General features: G+C 43.3%; 1 protein-coding gene across 10 annotated transcripts in view; it reads right to left on the bottom strand.

The window, feature by feature from the left end:
- Nucleotides 1-18,720, bottom strand: part of fbrsl1 (fibrosin-like 1) — a 289,512-nt gene that overhangs the window by 99,141 nt on the left and 171,651 nt on the right. For 8 of the 10 annotated variants that reach the window (XM_020631141.3, XM_020631137.3, XM_020631138.3 and 5 more), the window contains one exon: nucleotides 2,898-2,927. The exons of the other annotated variants lie outside the window; for them this stretch is intronic. In XM_020631141.3, coding sequence (XP_020486797.2) covers nucleotides 2,898-2,927 — 30 coding nt within the window. The remainder of the gene's footprint in view (nucleotides 1-2,897; nucleotides 2,928-18,720) is intronic. 10 annotated transcript variants of the gene reach the window in all.

Genomic DNA, 18,720 nt, shown 5'->3' with positions numbered 1-18,720 from the left:
TACTGTTCCCTCTGTATTTTCTCGGCACCTCCCTCTCTCTCACCCCCTCCCTCTCTCTCCCCCCCCCCCCCCCCCTCCCCCCCACTGTCTCCTGTTCTGTCTGCATAGCTGATATTAATGGGACGTCCCTTGTTTGTAAATGTGCCAAGTTGTGTGCACCGCTGCGGGCTGTCTATTATAGCAGGCCTCTGGGGCAGCTTTTCCATATGGCATCACATATGGCACTCAGCAGCATCAATTAATGTTGTTATAATACTGATTTTTCATGAGCTCGGGTTTCACTCCTTTTTCCTCTCCATCTCTGCCCTTCCCCCCTTTCTCCCCCGACTGTTGCTGATTCTTTGATGCTTCAAACCGCCTCTCTAAGATTCCTCAAACCTTCGACAACCTGGCTTCTGAACAGTGGAGGCTCCGAAAAAAAAAAAAAGTTTTCAGAGCCAAATTCTGAGCGCTTCAACCCGCTCTTCTGAACGCCGCTAAAAAATGCTGAGCATGGCTTTGTTCCTACTATAATGTCTAAGAAGGGTAACTCTAGTGCCAATGTTTCAGGATCTTTGAATCTTCTCTGAAGCTGAGACACTGTGATCAATGAAAAAATGAAATAAATAAGAGAGGAGAAGACAGCAATTATAGGAAATAAAAAACATATTAGATTATATCACATACCGGTAACCAGACACCACATACACAGCCCCTGTTGTAGTTTTGGTCACATTAGGCTAGCATCAGAGCCTATTAGCGTGCTAAAATAATCCTGTGTTTATGCACAAAGAAATAGGCAGATGGAAGTAAGAACAGAATCTAAGGGCCCTTATTTGTTCCCTGGTGCCTCTGGTGGTGGATCTGATAGGAGGGTAACAAGAGCGTAGCAAAAAGGCCCGCTTAAAAAGCTCCCAGCCACGCCAGCTTTGTCAGCGGCGCCACAATTAGAGACTAGATCACTGGCGGTTCCCAGCGAGAAACATCTCACCACCACTCCTCAATGGAACTCTTCCGTTTGAGGAACACACTCAAAGCCGGTTTTAAAAACGTTTCGGATGGCTAATCACTCGCAGGATGAAAGACCCCGGCGTGTTCGTTTGTCTCAGCGTGGGGAGCTTCCCTTGCCGTTTCTCTGTCTCTGATTCTGATTGTTTTTGTTCGTTTCCTTTTCAGCAGGCAGGCGAGGCAGGCGAGCTGGCAGGCAGCGCCGTTTGAAGGTGCAGTCAGACCCGAGTGCAGGTCTGATGCTTTGTAGTGATATTTCCAGCAGCACAATCTCATTACTTTTTGACGTGGGAGATGCGTGCAGGGGCGGATTGTCATTTCATGCTGTCAAAAGTTCCATGAGGGAGCTGAGGAATGGAACTTCAATGACCTGCGCGCCTCTGGCTCATCAGGACTGAATATATTAAACAGAATAACACAGATAACATTCAATGAACCAGATCCCTAAAGATGCTTGCAAACTTAATGTCCAGTCCCCAGAGATGCTGAAGGAACCTCTCACCTTATCTGGAATCTTTGTAATTGGATCTATTTCACAAGCTCCTAAACCTGCCTCCATACATCCCCTGAACCTAATTAACCTACATACAGCGCTGCGTATACACTCAGGCAGCACATTCACATGTGTATGTAAGACAAACAGGTCTTTGTGCCTTTAAAAGGAGAAGTCCTGAGGGTAGCATCCCACACCTCTCCAAGCTGGTGAGAGCTCCTGGACGTGTTCACATGGGATGACTATTGGCAGCTCCCTGCCAATACAAAACTGGTGGGCGTCCCTCAAAGTTGGTTTCACACAGAGATCTTTCAATACAGAGAAAAACTTTGCTCTGTTTGAGAAGCTGCCAGGCACTGATTGAAGCGCCTGGTTACTATGGGCACCCCGACCTGTTGCTGGGGCGACTGTCCTAAAGTGCTTCCTGGGTAATTTTCGAGGTCACTGGTTTGTGCACGCCTATGCGCTGCAGATAGGCCCACCCTCATTCAGTGCCCAGCAGGAACTCTTTCATTAGAGCCAGTGAATGGCCTCATTCATCCCCTTCACCTCAATTGGTCACGCTGCGTCTCCGCAGAGGGCCGGGGACAAACTTTTCTCTCTTTCCACTCCCTGATCCTCCACGCACCACCCACCTTAGTCATGCTTCACTTTTGTTCAGGAGCATGTGCTGGCTGAAGCTTCAGTGCTCATCTTTGGCAGCAAACTACCATGGACCTCCAATTAGGAGGGACATAAAGGACTACTGACATTGTGGTCTCAGTTTTATCTTGATGAATGTTATAAAAAGGTTATGCATGACACATTATTTACCAGATGAATCAAATCAGGACAAATATCAACATTAACTGCATATACTTGGTAAAAGTGTGAACATTATTGTCTGGAATCCTCATTTTATCTCCTGCTCATAAAGAAGGATACTCATTTAGATTGAATGATATTTTCATGGTGCAGAATTTTGTATGGCTCTTTATGGTGTATCAGTTCATTAATCCTAACTTCCTTACTCCTATTTCTATCTCACTGTTGCACCAAAAGCCCCAAGGAGCCGTTCAGCACAACTCAGAGCCATTCCATCTCTAAGTTGCCTCTCTCTCCACTGAATCGCTCCGGTAACTGCAGTGCTCAGCCATGCTAGTGGGTCCTCTACTCTCTGCCTTTTTTTGGCCCTCAAGTGAGTCTCAGGTCTGGCCTAGTGAGAAGTGACTAATTGTCTTGAGTTGTTAGTGTGCCTGGAATGAGATCCACTTCAATTGCCGACAGGGTGCACAATAATTTTGTCCCCCCGCCCCCCTCTCTCTTTCTCCCTCTTGCAGCAGATTTACCCCCTCTGCTTCTCAAGCTACTGAGCTGTAAAATTGAGTGGACGGCAGGCAGGATAAAGAATGAGACCTGGCATTGTGGACGCACTAACCTTGAAGAGGGCCACTGCTGCTGGCTGCACCTAAAGAGATGGAGACAGAACGTCAGCCATATTGGACTGAGGAAGTTTGAAATGAGGAAAGAAGGAAAGACCAAAGGAAGAGAGACAGGTGGAGAGCCTTGCTGAAGAAACAACATGAAGGCTTAGCAAGCACAATCATAGTCACAAGGACGGACATGCACACTAGAACACATAGATGACTGGGTGTCAACCACAGAAGAAGAAAAAAATAGACCATGTAATGTCTAGCCTGATTAGTTTCTCAGCTTCTGCAGTGCACATATAACAGCTTATGAACATTTGAACCTTTGAAGTTAGATTAATCACACTGAAAACTTAACATCTGACAAAATATACAGATATTTGCAAACACTATCGTAAAAACGACCCAGGTGCATATTTTAATGCAGTTCTATGTAAAATCATCCCCCTGAATTAAATAAACTCGTATACTCTTGGAATGGATGTGAGCAATCAATTACTATGATTCAAAAATACACTAGTTGCGGTTAAGATGTGAACAAATGGTGCCTCGGTCGCTTACAGATGATATTAGTGCTCTGAGCTGCTCTCTCTCCACGAGAGATTAAGTAGGTTTGTACTCTCCCAGGCGGGCAGCGCTCCCCCCTCCAGGGTGCTGCACTATCATTTGCAGGAAAATTACTTCAGTAATGAAGAATCCAGGCCCATAAATCCTTGTGGCCTCACCTTCCATCGCCTTCCAAGTCTCGCTGAACAGCTAGTAAAAATTCCCTTTAAAAAATTCATAGCGCAATTTTGCTCAAATCCCTCCCAGCAAGCACAATTATGGAACTTTCATCTCAATTGATTTATGTCCTGGGCTAAGAGAAGGGGGGCAGGGGGCTAGAGGAGGAGGAGGAGGAGGAGGAAAAAAAACAAGTGGTAAATCATTGTTTTTAAAAGGGAAGGCGTAAGGCCTTTTGTCACACTCAGTATACTGTGTTGTTGTGAAAGGCGATGGAGAGGAGGACAGATAGAGGGAGGCGGAAGAGGGAAGGGAATGTCTGAAGGGTTTGAAAGCAGAAGTGAAATGGCAGAAAGGAGGAGGAGGGGAGGGGGATGGCGGGTGAAAGGAGCGGTATTCCACTTGATTAATAACACTAATCAAATTATACAGTGTTCCACTGTGCCCTGAAATCTGGGGCCATAATGTCCTCTAATGGCGAGGTTCATGGAGCTAAACTTCAGAGGGAAAACACGGTGCTGACTGCCGCATGCCTTAATGAAGGCAGTAAAACATCCATTTCCAGAAGCCATGAAATGAAAGGCAAGATTGTAGATGTGCACCCAGTGGCTCTCCCACTGCAAAAAAAAAAATGGCAGGCTGTTAACACAAAAGACAGAGTCGGAGGAAGAGAAGGACAGAAAAATGCAAGACCTTAAGAAGAGAAATGAGCAGAGAATAGTACAAGTGAAGAGATTTAAAGGGCAAGAATACCAAGAGTAAGGAGATGTAACAAGAAGGGGGATGATGAAATAGGGATAGAAAGAAGGATTGGTAGATGCTCTCACTGCTTTATTTCAAGAGAAGTCCTCTCCTGGCATGAAGACAATCTGTGTCTGCTGATTATGGATGAGCCAGGCTGCTTTACTATGTCTGTTATACTTAGTGCTGCTGACAGCGGCCACAATTCATCTCTATTTAGTTGCTGATGCACCTAACCACAGCATCCTCCCCCTCATCTATCTCAATACCACTCCATTAGAGTATTCCCTCTGTCCATCCAGGCATACTTTCTGTTGATCCACCTATTCATCCGTATTTCCAGTCCTCCATCCATCCATTTGTGCATTCCTAGCCCCTCCATCGTCCAGGACATCCATCCATCGGTTTATCCATCTGTAATTCCTCTCATTCAGCTCTGAAACATCTGACTTACACAACAATAATGCTCTGACCTTATCTGTCAGCTATTTGCCATACCTAAGGGGTTAGCTTTTTATGTCTAGGCAGTATGCCAACGGCAGTATGACTTCTGTTGGCAGTGGTGTACGTTTAACACGTGAAGAAATCAAAGCGGACCATTAAAGATCGCTATGGCTATAGTCGTTAAGTTTAATCCCGCAGAAAACAAAAGTCTGCAGCGCTCGAGCCAGCAAAACCAGAACCTCACATGTGAAGTTGGTTTGAGTAAAAGAATCATGGTTTGTATTTATTCTACTTAATTGCTCTTGCTACAAACAATCAAATCAGTCTTTGCATCTTAAGTAAAGCAAATGTTGTGCGTCGTCCTTGGGGCAAAATTCATTCTGTAGAGCACAGAATGAGAAACAACAAAGCTGAGAAAACACAGATTGCTATTGTTATTATTATCATAATTACACTTGTGCTTATCATGCAAGCAGCCTCAATCAGGATGAAATACAGTTTCATTTGATGAAGCTTCCTGTTTTGACTGGCTTGAGTTTGTGAACCACACACTTGGCTGATGTGCCAAAAACTCAATCAGGCGCAATTACATAGCCATCAGATAGAAATGTAATTGATTTGAAAGCTGACATGAGATATAACTACATTACAGGGGAGGCACAGTGGGGAGGCTCCTCGGGGACAGGGCCTACGGGGAGCTCATTATCGCCAAGCTTTGAATTATTGAGTGCTAAGGCAGTGACATTGAGGAATAGAGGCGGGTGATTGGCTGTTACAACTCGGCAAGTGTTTATCTCAACTTACAGCAACCTAAGACGTCTGAAGGAGTGATCTGGCCCTGCATGAATATTGAAAGAGGAGAAGTTGTAATGGTTCATTATTGAAAGGGTTCAGGCCAAGGTACATTAAGGTACCTGCAGACCTGCAGACATCATGTCTGTACATGATGCCTGTAGGTGCACAGCTTGTTTTTATATTCAGCTAAAAGAATGGAAAATACAAATGGCCATGCCTGTCACGGGCCTCTTCTATTGCAATTATACCAATAATAACTTTGCTTTCTACATTATATCGTGCAGCTCTGATTTAGTGATGTCTAAGGGTACGGTTGGCTGTGGAAACGCAAGCAAGATCAGGGTTTACCATACCAAACTGGACTGAACCAAACTGGACTGAACCAAACTGAACGGCTTGGTGGAAACAGGGCTTTAGATACAAGTACGGAAAACATCCAAGTTACAAGTCTGTTTGCTACCTAAAATATTCTTGGGGGAAAGCATCATTAGAGGTCCAAGAAAATTATCATACACAGGTCTTAGATCCCATGCATTTAACATTTTGGTTAGCATCTAGTTCGGTGAATCATCTCACTTCACATCTTACCTCTTTAAAACAAGAGCTGTGTTGGTTAAACAATGTACTTTCTAAAATGTACTTTCTCTTTATTAAAATGTACTAGGTAGCATTTTGTTTTGTTGCTAAGGTTACTTGTTTCATATAGCTAGCATCAACAATGTTACTTGTGTTAATATGTGTTTGTCTCACTTCTCTCTTTTTGAAGTAAAATACCTCCACTTGCATTATTTTTTCAGTAGTTCCACTTCTTAGATTTTCAGACTCAAAGAGCTTAAATTAGATGGCAGTGTCCCTTGGGCTGGGGCTTGAAGTATCACATCTGCCTGACCCTGACCACTAGCCTGTGGGTGTTCCCTGAAGTGCTGAGAGGTGACTGTTGAGAGGATAAAGATATAAGTCACTGCAGAGGGGCCTCAGCGTCCCTGAGGAAACTGGTGACTGCCTACCTCTGGGAGAGCTCTGCCTCCCCCCCCCCCCTCCCCCCCAGGCCTCTGCTACTGATCATTCTCTGTCTCTGACTGTCTTTCTATCACTCTTCTCTCCCTCCTCACACAGCCCTCCTGTGTGCTTTCTCACAAAAATGAGAACTCAATTAATTCAGCCGAATTGAGGACGGAGGAGACGGAGGAGGTGGAGAAGCCCAGAGAGAGACAGAGAACAAGGAAGAGAGGGAAGCCAGACAGAGCTGCTTGTCGACCTGCAGCCTGGAGACGGCAAACAGAGCATGGGGTGACTGTGCATGAGCATTAAGTCTTTAGCCAAGTTAATCCTGTCTGCAGTTTAAACATGCCTGATGAACGAACGCCCCTTATTACAGAGGGGAATGCTGGGTAAATAGACAGGTCATAGGGAGGCAGACAGGGAGAGGAGAAAGCAACGCCTGGAAAGGATGAAGACGGAGCAGAGATGATTAAAGACGTGCTGACACTCCATGTCCTGCATGTTGTTTATTTACACGGATGCTCAGAGGGTCACACAAGCTGGCCTTTAATTTAATTCCAGGGATGACTTAAATGATCATCAAAACAGTGTAGACATAGGCACTTTATTCCCTTATAATAATCTACGAGTATTACCATTACTGAGGAAACACCTTAGCTTCTGTTCAAGCTAGAGGAGCGAACAGACTGTGGTGTGAAAATGCTGCATGCATGACTTTAGTAAGAGGACCACATGCTAAAGATGCTAAGTGCAATCACACAGGCAACAAAGTCAAGGGAGCCGGTCACCCAGCTTAATGCTATATTAAGGTGCTGCAACAAGCCTCCACACAGCTCAGCTAATTTTCTCATAGCCTTGCAGAAAAAAACTGGCAGAAAACCAGCTGTTAGCAGGGGCTGTCGCCAGGTTTGAGGTCAACAGCACGTACACACATACACAAACACTAAATGTGATACGAGGTGGTAAGCTGCAGATTTCAAACAGCTACCTACTCATAAAAAAAGGAAAGAGAAAATACAACGCGACCACATTTTTAATTTGGATTTTGCTTTGAGTAAACACATATTTTCTCGGTGTGTCAATGAGAATTAAACTAACAAATCAAATGCAATGACCTGTTTTTTTTACCGCAGGACTAGTTGGAAGCTGTGAGATGTTATCTCCAGTGCAATGGTGTTATAAAAGTAACCACTTTCTCGAGACGGAGTGTAAATCTTGCACTATCTGGGAGTTTTTTTTATGTTCACTTGTGACTGCAGTACATATATTAGAATGTTTTACCAGTCTCAGCACCAGGACAAGGCTAGTAAAACAGGCGAGTCAGGCAGTGCTAAATGTTTCATATGATAAATACCTTCCATGTTAGAAGTCAGAGGGGAGTGTGGCATTCCAAGAAAATCAGTCTGCCACTAGCACTTACAGTGATTGAATAGCCTGTAAACAGGAGCAGCGGACTTCCTTGACACTCTCTGGGAGATACTAATGTAGTCATGGAGGGAAGGGGGGAGGTGGGGTTGCTGAAGTTCATGAACTAAACAGGGAGTGCAGGAGCTTTAGAAATCACCCCGTCCATGCACTTGGCCGGGTATCTGAAACTGCAAAATAAAAGCACAAGACTGTCGAGCAAAGTACGTCAACTCAGTCATAAGACACCCTCACTCAATGGCCGATAGTGTTCCTCGCATTAGTCCAAATTAAAGTGAGATCTATCTTTAACGATCACATTTAAAAAAAGACATATGATGACACTTTCCCTCGTTTCGGCTTCCCCTCTACAAAACCCTGAGGAGAATACATGCTTCTCTGTGCATGCTGCTTCTAAATGGACCTTTTGCTTGTTTGCTAGCATCTTTCTTATCTCCAGATTCATCTCAGTCATAGATCATTTTTTTCCAGATCCATGACTAATCTGGACAGTGAGAAGACTGCAGCTGGTGTTGTTGATGTTGCAGGTCGAATTGAAGGCAATACGAGCATGGAAATGAATTAAGCTATAAAAATTAAGCGTTGCAGTTAAAGGCAAATCTATGCGTCTTCGCCACACATCAGCTGACATTGATACAATACTGAACCTCAGGATATTAAACATATGACAACCTTAAAGACGATGGGTTATTCAGTGGCCTTAGTTTGGGTTGAATGAACAGAGGCACAAAGCTTTCCACTGCAAACTTAACATGTTTGTTGTTCTGTCAAAACTATATTCAGTGTCTTCCTGACGACAGAAAGTGTGACAGTGAAACAACCATGCGTGAGACGCTCTTAAAAACTTGTTTCAATTTCTAATGTCAGCTCTCTGGGGAATAACATTTATTTTTTGGGTGTTCATTTCCACAGCACTCAGACAGGAAGGAGGAGAAATGGTGAGAGTTCAAACTCTGCAGCTACAGCAGTTTCGTTGGTGGTGAGCCGTTGTAAAAATGTGAGAAAAACCACAACATATGCGCCTATTGAGCAAACATGACAAACCACAAAGGATGCTGTGAGTCGCTAAAAGAGCAGAATATCTCTATAGGGGGTGAAGCCACAACCCAACACAAACTGAAACTTAATCCTGTGAAAAAAAACAAAAAAACAACACAAGTTCAGTTTTGCACAGTGTTGGGGAAGCTGCTGTGAAAGCTACTAACTCAGCAAGTTTCGTCTAGTCAAGTATGGTAAACTAAAGCTCTGAGAAATCAACTTGTCTGAGAAAATTGAATACTAAAGAGACCTGCGTCAGAAAGAATGCCAAACAATTAAGTTCATTGCAATGGCGCCCCCTTGTTAACATACATGACTAAACCATAAACAATGTTAAAATGTAAGAAATCAGTCTGACACCTGCTATTCATGAAAAAAGGTTATTCATTAAGGTACTTATACCAAGCATGAATAATCAGTAACCCAGATCCCAGATAACTTCTGTACGAGAATGCACAAACTTCTCTGAACCCCTTATTAATAAATATGAATAATTGACATTCATGACTGATGTATAACCTCTGCATGCCTTCACATCGGTCAATAAACAAGATAGGGCTGGTAAAATAGGCATCCATTACAATGGAGAAGTATAGTAAAGTAGTAATACAGTATTCCTTTTTTTTTTTGTAATTTTGGGAATAACTATACTATATTAAGATGTGAATGCAGGTGAACTACCAGCAAGCCTCTGCAAATAGTAGGTTAAACTACTTCATTAATCACAAGAAGCCCAGCACTCCTCAACACCACTGCTCTATTATACCAGTGGCATCAACACAGTGGATAACCCTTCATGCCTTCTATAGAAGGCATGAGGGGTCATGACTGTGAAGATGTTAACTTCACAGTCATGAGATCTACCAAGCTGAGAATGTTTTATAGAAACATGGAACTTTTCTGGGGATCTGTGGTGTATGTGTGTATGACAATAAAGCTCTTAACCCATTACACAGAAACACACCTGAGTCCCAGACACCTGCACCACATCTCCTCTGACCCCAAAAACATGAAGCCAAGACTAGAAACACTATGCGACCATTTGGTTTTGTTTGTCTTCCTGGGGCCGTCTTGGCTCTCGGAAACCCTACCCTGGCATTCGCCTCTAATCCCCAGAGAGTGAAACGCCGGGGCCAGCGGCATACAGATAAGCACCAGGTGATTGCATATCTCTGACAGACCACCGTGGAAGCCCGCAAATATGGTCCTGGCTTCTCTCCTAATTTGATGGCCTCTCTCCTGTCCTGCACTTGGTCTCGGAGGTAGCTCCTGTATCAACTTACATCAAGCCCCTTACCTTCAAATAACAAGAGCTGCAACTGATTCAATTGAGCAGAATTGCACACAGTTCATTGGCTTTTGGCTGGGGCTGACGGAAGCCGTGTGCGTAGAAGAGGAGTATCAGTTGACCCAGGCTAATTATTCATACGGTCTTGTTGTGATGGCTGCTGCTCCCTTAAGGTCAGGCAGCAGCAGCTGAGGGGAAAACAAAAACATTTCCTACTAAAACAGAGTTGACACCGCCGGGGTTTCTACAGGAAACTATGAAAGAAAATCTGATGCCTTATAGGAAAAAAAAAAAAAAAAAATCACAAAGAGAAGTTAGCTGTCTCTGTGTGCTGCGGTAAGTGGATAACAGTGTGACAGCTATACATTCCCTACTGGAGGCTGTGTTTGATGCAATGGAGGATATGATTTGAGGAGATGGCTCAGAAAAGGAAAGATGAAACCAGAACAGTGCAGCTCCCTAAATAATAGCACCCTCTGTGTCTTCACAACCGCAGGCAGGCTTTAGCTTGAAATTTGTAATTACAGTCATTGTGATTTCGACAAATGGGCCTCCAATACACTCTTCAACGGTGAAAATACAGGGTGCGTTACCCATGAGGAGTCTAAAAGCATTCTTTGAAAAAAAAAAGGTTTCTCCAGCAGCTCTTGGATGGCAGGTATTTAAAAATGTCCCGATGTATGCAAAAATATTCCAACAAATTAAATCCGTGACTTTTACTGAGGCACAAACTCAATGACTCCTCCCGAGGAACACTGGGAGAAAACGAGTAACCTTTAAGCCCGGATGAGCAGCTTTCTCACCTCTATTTACAACCAAAACGAACGGCAGAAATGTGTCCCCACAAGTACACGCGCACAGAGGCCACTTATGAGCAGGCACAATAGTGTGGCAATTAGCGGCTAGAGAGGAAGAATGCTGGATCGGTTACAGTTGTTGAATGTTAATTACAGCGTTTTACGGCGTTGAGGAGATAACGAGTTAGCGCCTGGTGACAGCAGCGACACGTCTTTTAACGAGAGCCGTGGAAATTTATGAAACTTGAGATCAGGGACAATGAGGCGTTACTGGCTTGTCAGATGCTCTCCTGCTCACCCTCCCTTTGTCCTAATGAAGGCAGACACTTGTTTCTTTCTCTTCTCGGCTCGTTCAGGAGCTGTTAGCCCGAGATGATTATTGTTCATCCAGGAAAGGTAAAATCATCAGATTGGGATTCTGTCCTCGTCCACTCTAAATACCTCATCATCGCACATCATCAGCCTTTTATTCTTTGAGCAGCTTGTGCTAAAGTTAAAAGATAGTGGAAAAATAAAGAGAAAACATGTGGACACATAAAGGCCAAAGATAAACACGGGGTCATATTACAGTTAATTCCCTGTCTGAGGCAGGAAACACAGCCAGTAGCCAGACAAATGTGAGTGACCATTCATTTCTCTCTATCTAAATAGCAAGGGATCAAGAGCTTGGTGAAATCCAGGGGGGTTAACTTGGTCATGTTGTGAAGCCCACTTTGGAATTTAGGTTAATGGAATCATTGATAGGGCTCAGCTCTAATGCCAGCAACGCTTAAGAGAATCCATACCTCATGATTTAGACAAATCCTGGAACACTCTTCAAAGTTTCCCCCTGCTGACCCTGGCAAGACTTTTATAAAACAGACTCGAGAGAAGTCTGGGGATTTCTCTGAGTCCACACAGTCACTGCTAACCACAATCCCAGAGGCTGTATCAGCGGCTTAAACGCTTTTATAGAATATTACATCAGTTATGCTTGCGAAAATGTCAGCCCCAATGGAAATATTAGCCTAATAAACGAATAAAGAAGGTCTGTTTTCTTTTCTCTTTTTTTTTAATTCTTGGCAAATAATGTGAAGCATGAACAGTGTACTGTAGCTCATGTCTAGACTTGGAGCTCCATCGCTCGGAGTTCACTTGGCCTAGCTCTGAAAAAAGTGATTTATATCTGCATCAGAGTTTCTCGACTTACCACTAATGAAGCCGTATTACAAATTACGCTGCAACAAGATTGTAAGAATGTAAATTAACTCGCAGTCTCCACAGAGAAGCTGCTGACCTATTAGAAATACATGTGGTGGGAAAGAGCAGTCATCAATGTGGGCTGCAGCCTACATGAATTATCGTGACTAGCCTGCTGGAGAGAGAGAGAGAGAGAGAGAGAGAGAGAGAGAGAGAGAGAGAGAGAGAGAGAGAGAGGGAGAGAGCGGCAGACAGAGAGCCAGGGAAGATCTTTTAAAACCACAGAAGACGAGGCGCCTCGGATGGTGTTCAGATGTCAATAAAAACAGGTGTTAACCAGCTTAGCTAAGATGTTAAGAGCTTGGATAATCCTAGCCTGGATCCAAGAGGGATCCGGCTCTGGAATACTAATGCTGAGGATGCACCGTTAAATCACACAGAGTTGATTAGGAGGTTGGATTTTGAGAGGAGCTGCGACTACAGGCTGTCAGAGCTCAATTTGCATCTGCTGGCAATTAGAAAGGATTGAAGAAGAAGAAGAAGAAGAAGAAGAAGAAGAAGGGACGTTCATGTGCAGACAATACTTGGTTGTGGGAAGCATCAGCCAGGTATGCAATGAACGAGCTTACTTTGAAAAAAAAAAAACTGCCACATATTTTTATTCAAAGGGCAAAAAGCACATCCTCTCATCTCACATTACACATCCGAGATTTTCCTTAAGAATTTACCTGCAGAGAAAGAAAAAATGTTCTGCTTTATTTCACCGCACCTCGAAACACTAATATGCTGTAATTATGATGTGCTGTCAGCATTCAAAAACATTTCCTCGGTGTCATCTAAGACTCAGAGGGGGAGAGAAAAAAAAAAGAGACATCAAGTAGTTCCTGCAAAACTTGTCTCGACAAACACAAAGAATTTGAAGCAGATGTTCAATTGTGCCTTAAGCATAAAATCAAAAACAAAAAAAACAAAAAACTAAATATGGAAGAAAACCCCAAGAAAAGAAAAAGAAACATGGTCTTGTTTTGCAAATACACTTTCATAGTAAACAAACCTACATCGTCTCTGCAGGAAACCCCTCCCATGATGTGAAAAGCTTGTCAATCCGAAAAAACGTCTTTGGCTAAACATAACTAAATACATCACTCGTGTTTCACATAATCGACTTTTTAAGGCGTCACTTCGCCTGCTCCATACATTCATACGTTATCCTACATGCCACCCTATAATCAAATCAGCATCTGGTGTCAGGGTGGCTTGCGGTTTGGGGTGTTCTCATTTGTAAACACCACCTGCCAGTTCTCACTCCTCTTCACTCACTAGGTGACATTAGCGCGAGCGTGAAATGTGATTTGGCGTCGAGCAAACCTTCGCACTGAGCACATCTGAGTCTGCCCACCTGGAAGGAAGCGTGAAATATCTCCGGTCACCCAAGTCAGACGGAGTTTTCATGCATAAGACAAGGCGGCTGCACTACAGTCCTGCAGGATAAACCGTGTTTAATCCAGCTGATGTTTTCCCCACTCATGTACAGGGACAGAGTGTTTATCATTTCAGTTAACTTACACTTCCTTTAATGCTGATGACATACTCTAAACACTTACAGAGCAACATATGCTAATACAAGATGTAAGGTTTTCCTTTTCTAGTTGGTACATAATGAAAAGTTCTACAATACCTATTCACTAGTGGTGCAAAGGATCACAGATCTCTCCGTTCAGATCTCACCACAGATTTTTGCCAAGCATTAGATCGGTTTTTCGGATCGACAAAAAAAAAAAGAAAAAAGATATTTGTCATCTAGCTTTTCTACTACTCAGCACGCCATGACTCAAACTGTGCATACCTCTGCACAAGGACACAGAGGCCGTACATTTGTTTTACACTATAACGTTTTCTATCGACCTGCGAGTCACGTGCGGCCTGAACCCTGGGGGGTGATCTGAATGGATCGCAGATCAGCGGCGGTCTGTTTCTCCACTACTATTGACACAAAATCTGTGCCTCTATGTGTCTTAGAATCCTTTTTTAAAGCTAGTATAGATCCCTCATGCTTGCATTTTCCCCTGCTGACCACTTTAGTTTCTCTGCACAAAGCTGTTCCAAGTCGCTTGTTAATCACACACATACAGCTATTGATGCAAAGCCTTAAAGCGCCTCCCAATCCAGGAAGATCAATCATTAGACAATTTATGCTCGTTGGTCAGGTTTAGTTAATAGGACGCCGCTTCACGCCGTCTACATGATCACACATAATGCAATCAGATTTCCATTGACAGAGTGCCTAAGCTATGATTAGATTTCCCTGTGGAGGTAGAAGAAGACACATATATAATCTCTGCCCAGCACTCTACACCTGCCATGCAGCGGGAGAACTTATGTGGTGTGTGCCAAATGCAAAGTGACATGGAAGAACTGACACATCACCTATAAATTGCCAGTGTCTTGCCTTTTGATGAATGTCAACAAAGCAGTTAGCAGGGAGGAAATGAGAAAAAGAGAGAGAGGACAGGAGGGGAGAGATAGAGAGAGAGGGAGGAGTGAGGGGAACACACAATTATAAAAGCCTCATTTCTTCAGAGAACCATAAAGTCTCGTCCCAGAAGGGCAGCTGAGCACAAATCAATTTCTTTCAGTCGATTACAAGCACTGAGGTTCTAACCTTCATTTGTGAGTCTAATACTCCAACAGTTATGTAGAACACATACCAATTAAGCAATTCTGCTGGAATAAGAGGGCCGTGAACTGACGCGATTATGGAGGCCGGGCCCCTGGGGAGGTCGGGTTATCGGCTCAGGAGCAGGGGAAGACGATGGGAGCGGGCCAGGGGAGAAAAGGGGGAGAGAGATGGCAGAGGCAGAAAGAGAGATGGAAGCCAAGGAAAAAAGTCATTTATTAAGTCTAATACTCTGTGAAATGTTCCCATGGTAATAAGGCGGGGAGATTGCGTTAATATCAGGGAGCCATGCAGAAAAGGTCACTCGATATCTGCACCGCCCACTGGGGTCGCGCTGATGGGAGCTGCTCAAACACATCTGATAATGCTCTCTGTGTCGCCGCTCGGCGCCAGAGGTCGAGAGGATGGGAGCTCCGGGAAAAAAAAAAGAAGATGCTATTTGTGGAAATTACACTGACGTACCGCTGTGCTCTGACACAATTCTCACTGCTGGCTTTTAATGTGCAGACAGCTGCGGGACGAGTGAGTGGAATGAGCATGATGACACCCAGTCAAAGATTATCAGGCGTAAACGTATAGCTCCGTGCCGCATTATGCTTTTCACTAAATTCTGATTCTGCGATCATTCATCTTCACAATGACATGAATTCACGGGAAAGGCAGTCAGATTTCCAATATCTGTTTGCACACAGGCTCATGAAAGGAAGCGCATTGGAGGCACTCTCCATCTTTCTATTGTCACAAGCTAAATCTGATGCCATTTTCCTCTTGATTTAAAGTGCCGGCGTGCATCTCTCCAGATATGTGCAGATCAACACATTGTCATTCACTGCCAAGGCGCACCTTAACCACCGCCCTCGCTGCCAGAAGATTTATGGTAATTGATAGCATGTGATAGGATGCAGCCCATAAACCCATGTGAGGTATGTGTTTCTATGGTAACCCTTCCCTCTATTCGCTAGCCCTATGCGCCTTGGTGTTTTACTTTTCTCCCTGCATTGTAGGCACTGTCTTTTCGGATGCCGGTGGTAGGAATGAGATGCAGATTTGTGGCAAAGCAGAGACACAGATGTTTCCTCATTGCCTTTTAATCTCCTATTCCCTGAGCGCCTGGCGAGAAACACTCCCCCTTTAGAATGGTAATTGGACGAGATGAATAATAAACAAAACGAAAACAGACCGTTGTTTATAAGGAGCATTTTAACACTTTGGAATGATCATACTTCATGGTTATTATTAGCACGGAGACAAAGGCGAGCGCCGTGCCTTCTGGGAATAATAAAGGACCGAGCTTTAACTCGTCTAATCAGTAGGAGACCTATCAGGGTCTGGAGGAGGACGACAATGCTTTCCTCATTAAGCAGAGCAGTTCACAGTCTATCGCTACATTTTCCTCTGCACTGATTTCCTCCTGCTCCCCAAAGTCTGCACTTACACAACACACCAGCTATAAAAAAAAAAAAAAAACACCCACAACAGAATTCATACCCTATCATTCCAACACTAAAACATGATATTTTATGTTTTCATCACAATCTTCTCTTCTAATTATCTGGCATCCATGTGTGTACCATATGCACAATAAAAACCACACTAAACACAAAGTGCAGCTTGGTCTATTCATTGCTGGTGAATTTAAGATAATGATTTCATTAAGTGCTGCCTGGCTCGATGTCATATGGCGAACACTTTCCCTCCGTCTCCCATCTTGCCAAACATCAACCTCCATATCAGTAGGTGCTCTGTGTGTTTGTTGACAGCACCGAGATAAATGTGGATATTTCGGCACGGTGTGATATCAGAAAACTGGCTATTTGCATGAAAAGCCTGTCCCTCTTTCTCCCCGGAGAGCTTTATTACAGGAGGATATTTCAAACGCTATCAAATGTGCCAAACATTTACTTTGATAACTCCATCAGATGGCTCCCCGGGTTTAATGGCAGCAATCTGAGAGTGCTGCGGCACACGCCTAAAGCACAGAAAATAACAGCGAGGAGAAATACGAGGAAGGGATGAATAAAATCTCTTTAAAAAGTTCATAAATAATGCACCTTGCGCACTAGAGAGTTGTTGCCTATTTAACTATGCATGCCTCTTCCTGGTTTCCATGCTGGCGGAGACACAAACACAGCGTGTATTGTGGGTCAACATGACAGCACAGGAGGAGGACAACCCAGGGCTCCATCAATCCTCTCAGCCTTGGCTTCCCACCCACGTGGAGCAACCCCTCCCCGCGGCAAAAAGAAGAAGAAGAGAAAATCTCCAGCCACGGGATGACTGCTCCACCTTCTGTACTCCCTCCGCGTGCAGAAACACAGAAATGACAAAAGGGAAATCTAGCGTATGACCGACCGCTTGCCAAAATGAGAGAGAAGATTTGGGAAAATGGGAGAAAAACAAAGTGCAGGACTAATTATCCAATTAATGTGCAATTAAGCCCATGCGGCCTAATGGTCTGTGTTGGATTTGGTAATAGCTCTACCAGACTGAGGAGCCGATTAAACTCACTGTGGCTGTTGTCGGAGCAGACAGAGTAAAATGCTGTCTAAATGAAAGAGCCTGATAGTCAGATGTTACAATTACAGCAGCTGTCTAGATCCTAACTTTAAAAAAAATGCACATATATTGTATTCTGGTGCATGCATACGCACTGAAAAACCTCCAACACCACCCCCCTGACAGAAAATCCAACAAAGCATTTCATTAAGATTTTCATTATCTGCCATAGCAGAGTTTGGTAATAAATGCTAATTATATTCAAGCTAATATTTAATCACACACAATTTCTCCAGTCAACTCAGTCTGAGGAAATACTAATTCTAATGAACACATTCACAGTTCAGTTTATGAACTTCAGCAGCAGCAGCAAATGAGAGAGGAAACGTGGAGGATGTTTAAAAATGCTTTTTCAACTCTGAACATTATTTGCTTTGACTAATTTCCAACCCTAATGAGATCCTCTTGGAGGGGTATTTAGGTGCAATTAATAATGCACATGGAATAATTACAAGCATAAATATTAGTCATGTTGTGTTTTAGTCTAGTATAGGGTGCAGGGAGAACATGTAAACCTGACTGTGCAGTATAAGAGCACAAGTTTGTACGTTTATTAGAAATCTGAATACATGGGCAATGCTTGTACAAAAGTGAATTGTAATACCAAAGCCATTGGTAAATGTGAAAATATTTCACTTGTCTCAATATGTCCTGTATATTTAAAGTAGAAGTGATCTCATCATTACCACAGGAACAAGTAAAAGTTGAATCGTATCTACAGAACCAGTTTTCCTGAAATATTTCCATGAAGTTCCATGAATTCTCTGGATCTCTCCCTCCAAAGAAAGAAAGCACTTTGAAAAAGTGACCTTACTGGACATGTGCTGGTTCCTGTTCCTTAATTCTTGTATATATCCTCAGTATTTTTTCTATGAAGCATCACTAAATGTACAGCTTAGGTAACAAAGGCATTACACATTTGTTATACTTGTTTAAACACTTCTGATGGTAATTGATTCAGTAAGTGATCATATTTGGTGCTAATTAATACAAATTCAACCTCAAAAGAGTCTGAAGAGTCTTTTTCACAGCAAGATGACAGTAAATGTCTGTACGATTCAAATTCCTGAAATCTATGCGAGAATGTTGTTTTGCAGTATAGGGATACTGAAAAAGTAAATTATTTAAATTTTAGTGACCAGTGAACATGTCCGTTTTTTGCTTTG

The sequence above is a fragment of the Labrus bergylta genome, chromosome 2, assembly GCF_963930695.1.
Source record: "Labrus bergylta chromosome 2, fLabBer1.1, whole genome shotgun sequence".
In the NCBI taxonomy this organism is placed as follows: Eukaryota; Metazoa; Chordata; class Actinopteri; order Labriformes; family Labridae; genus Labrus; species Labrus bergylta.
The sequence above is the reverse complement of the archived record's forward strand: the minus strand, read 5'-3'. Positions and strand labels throughout refer to the sequence as shown.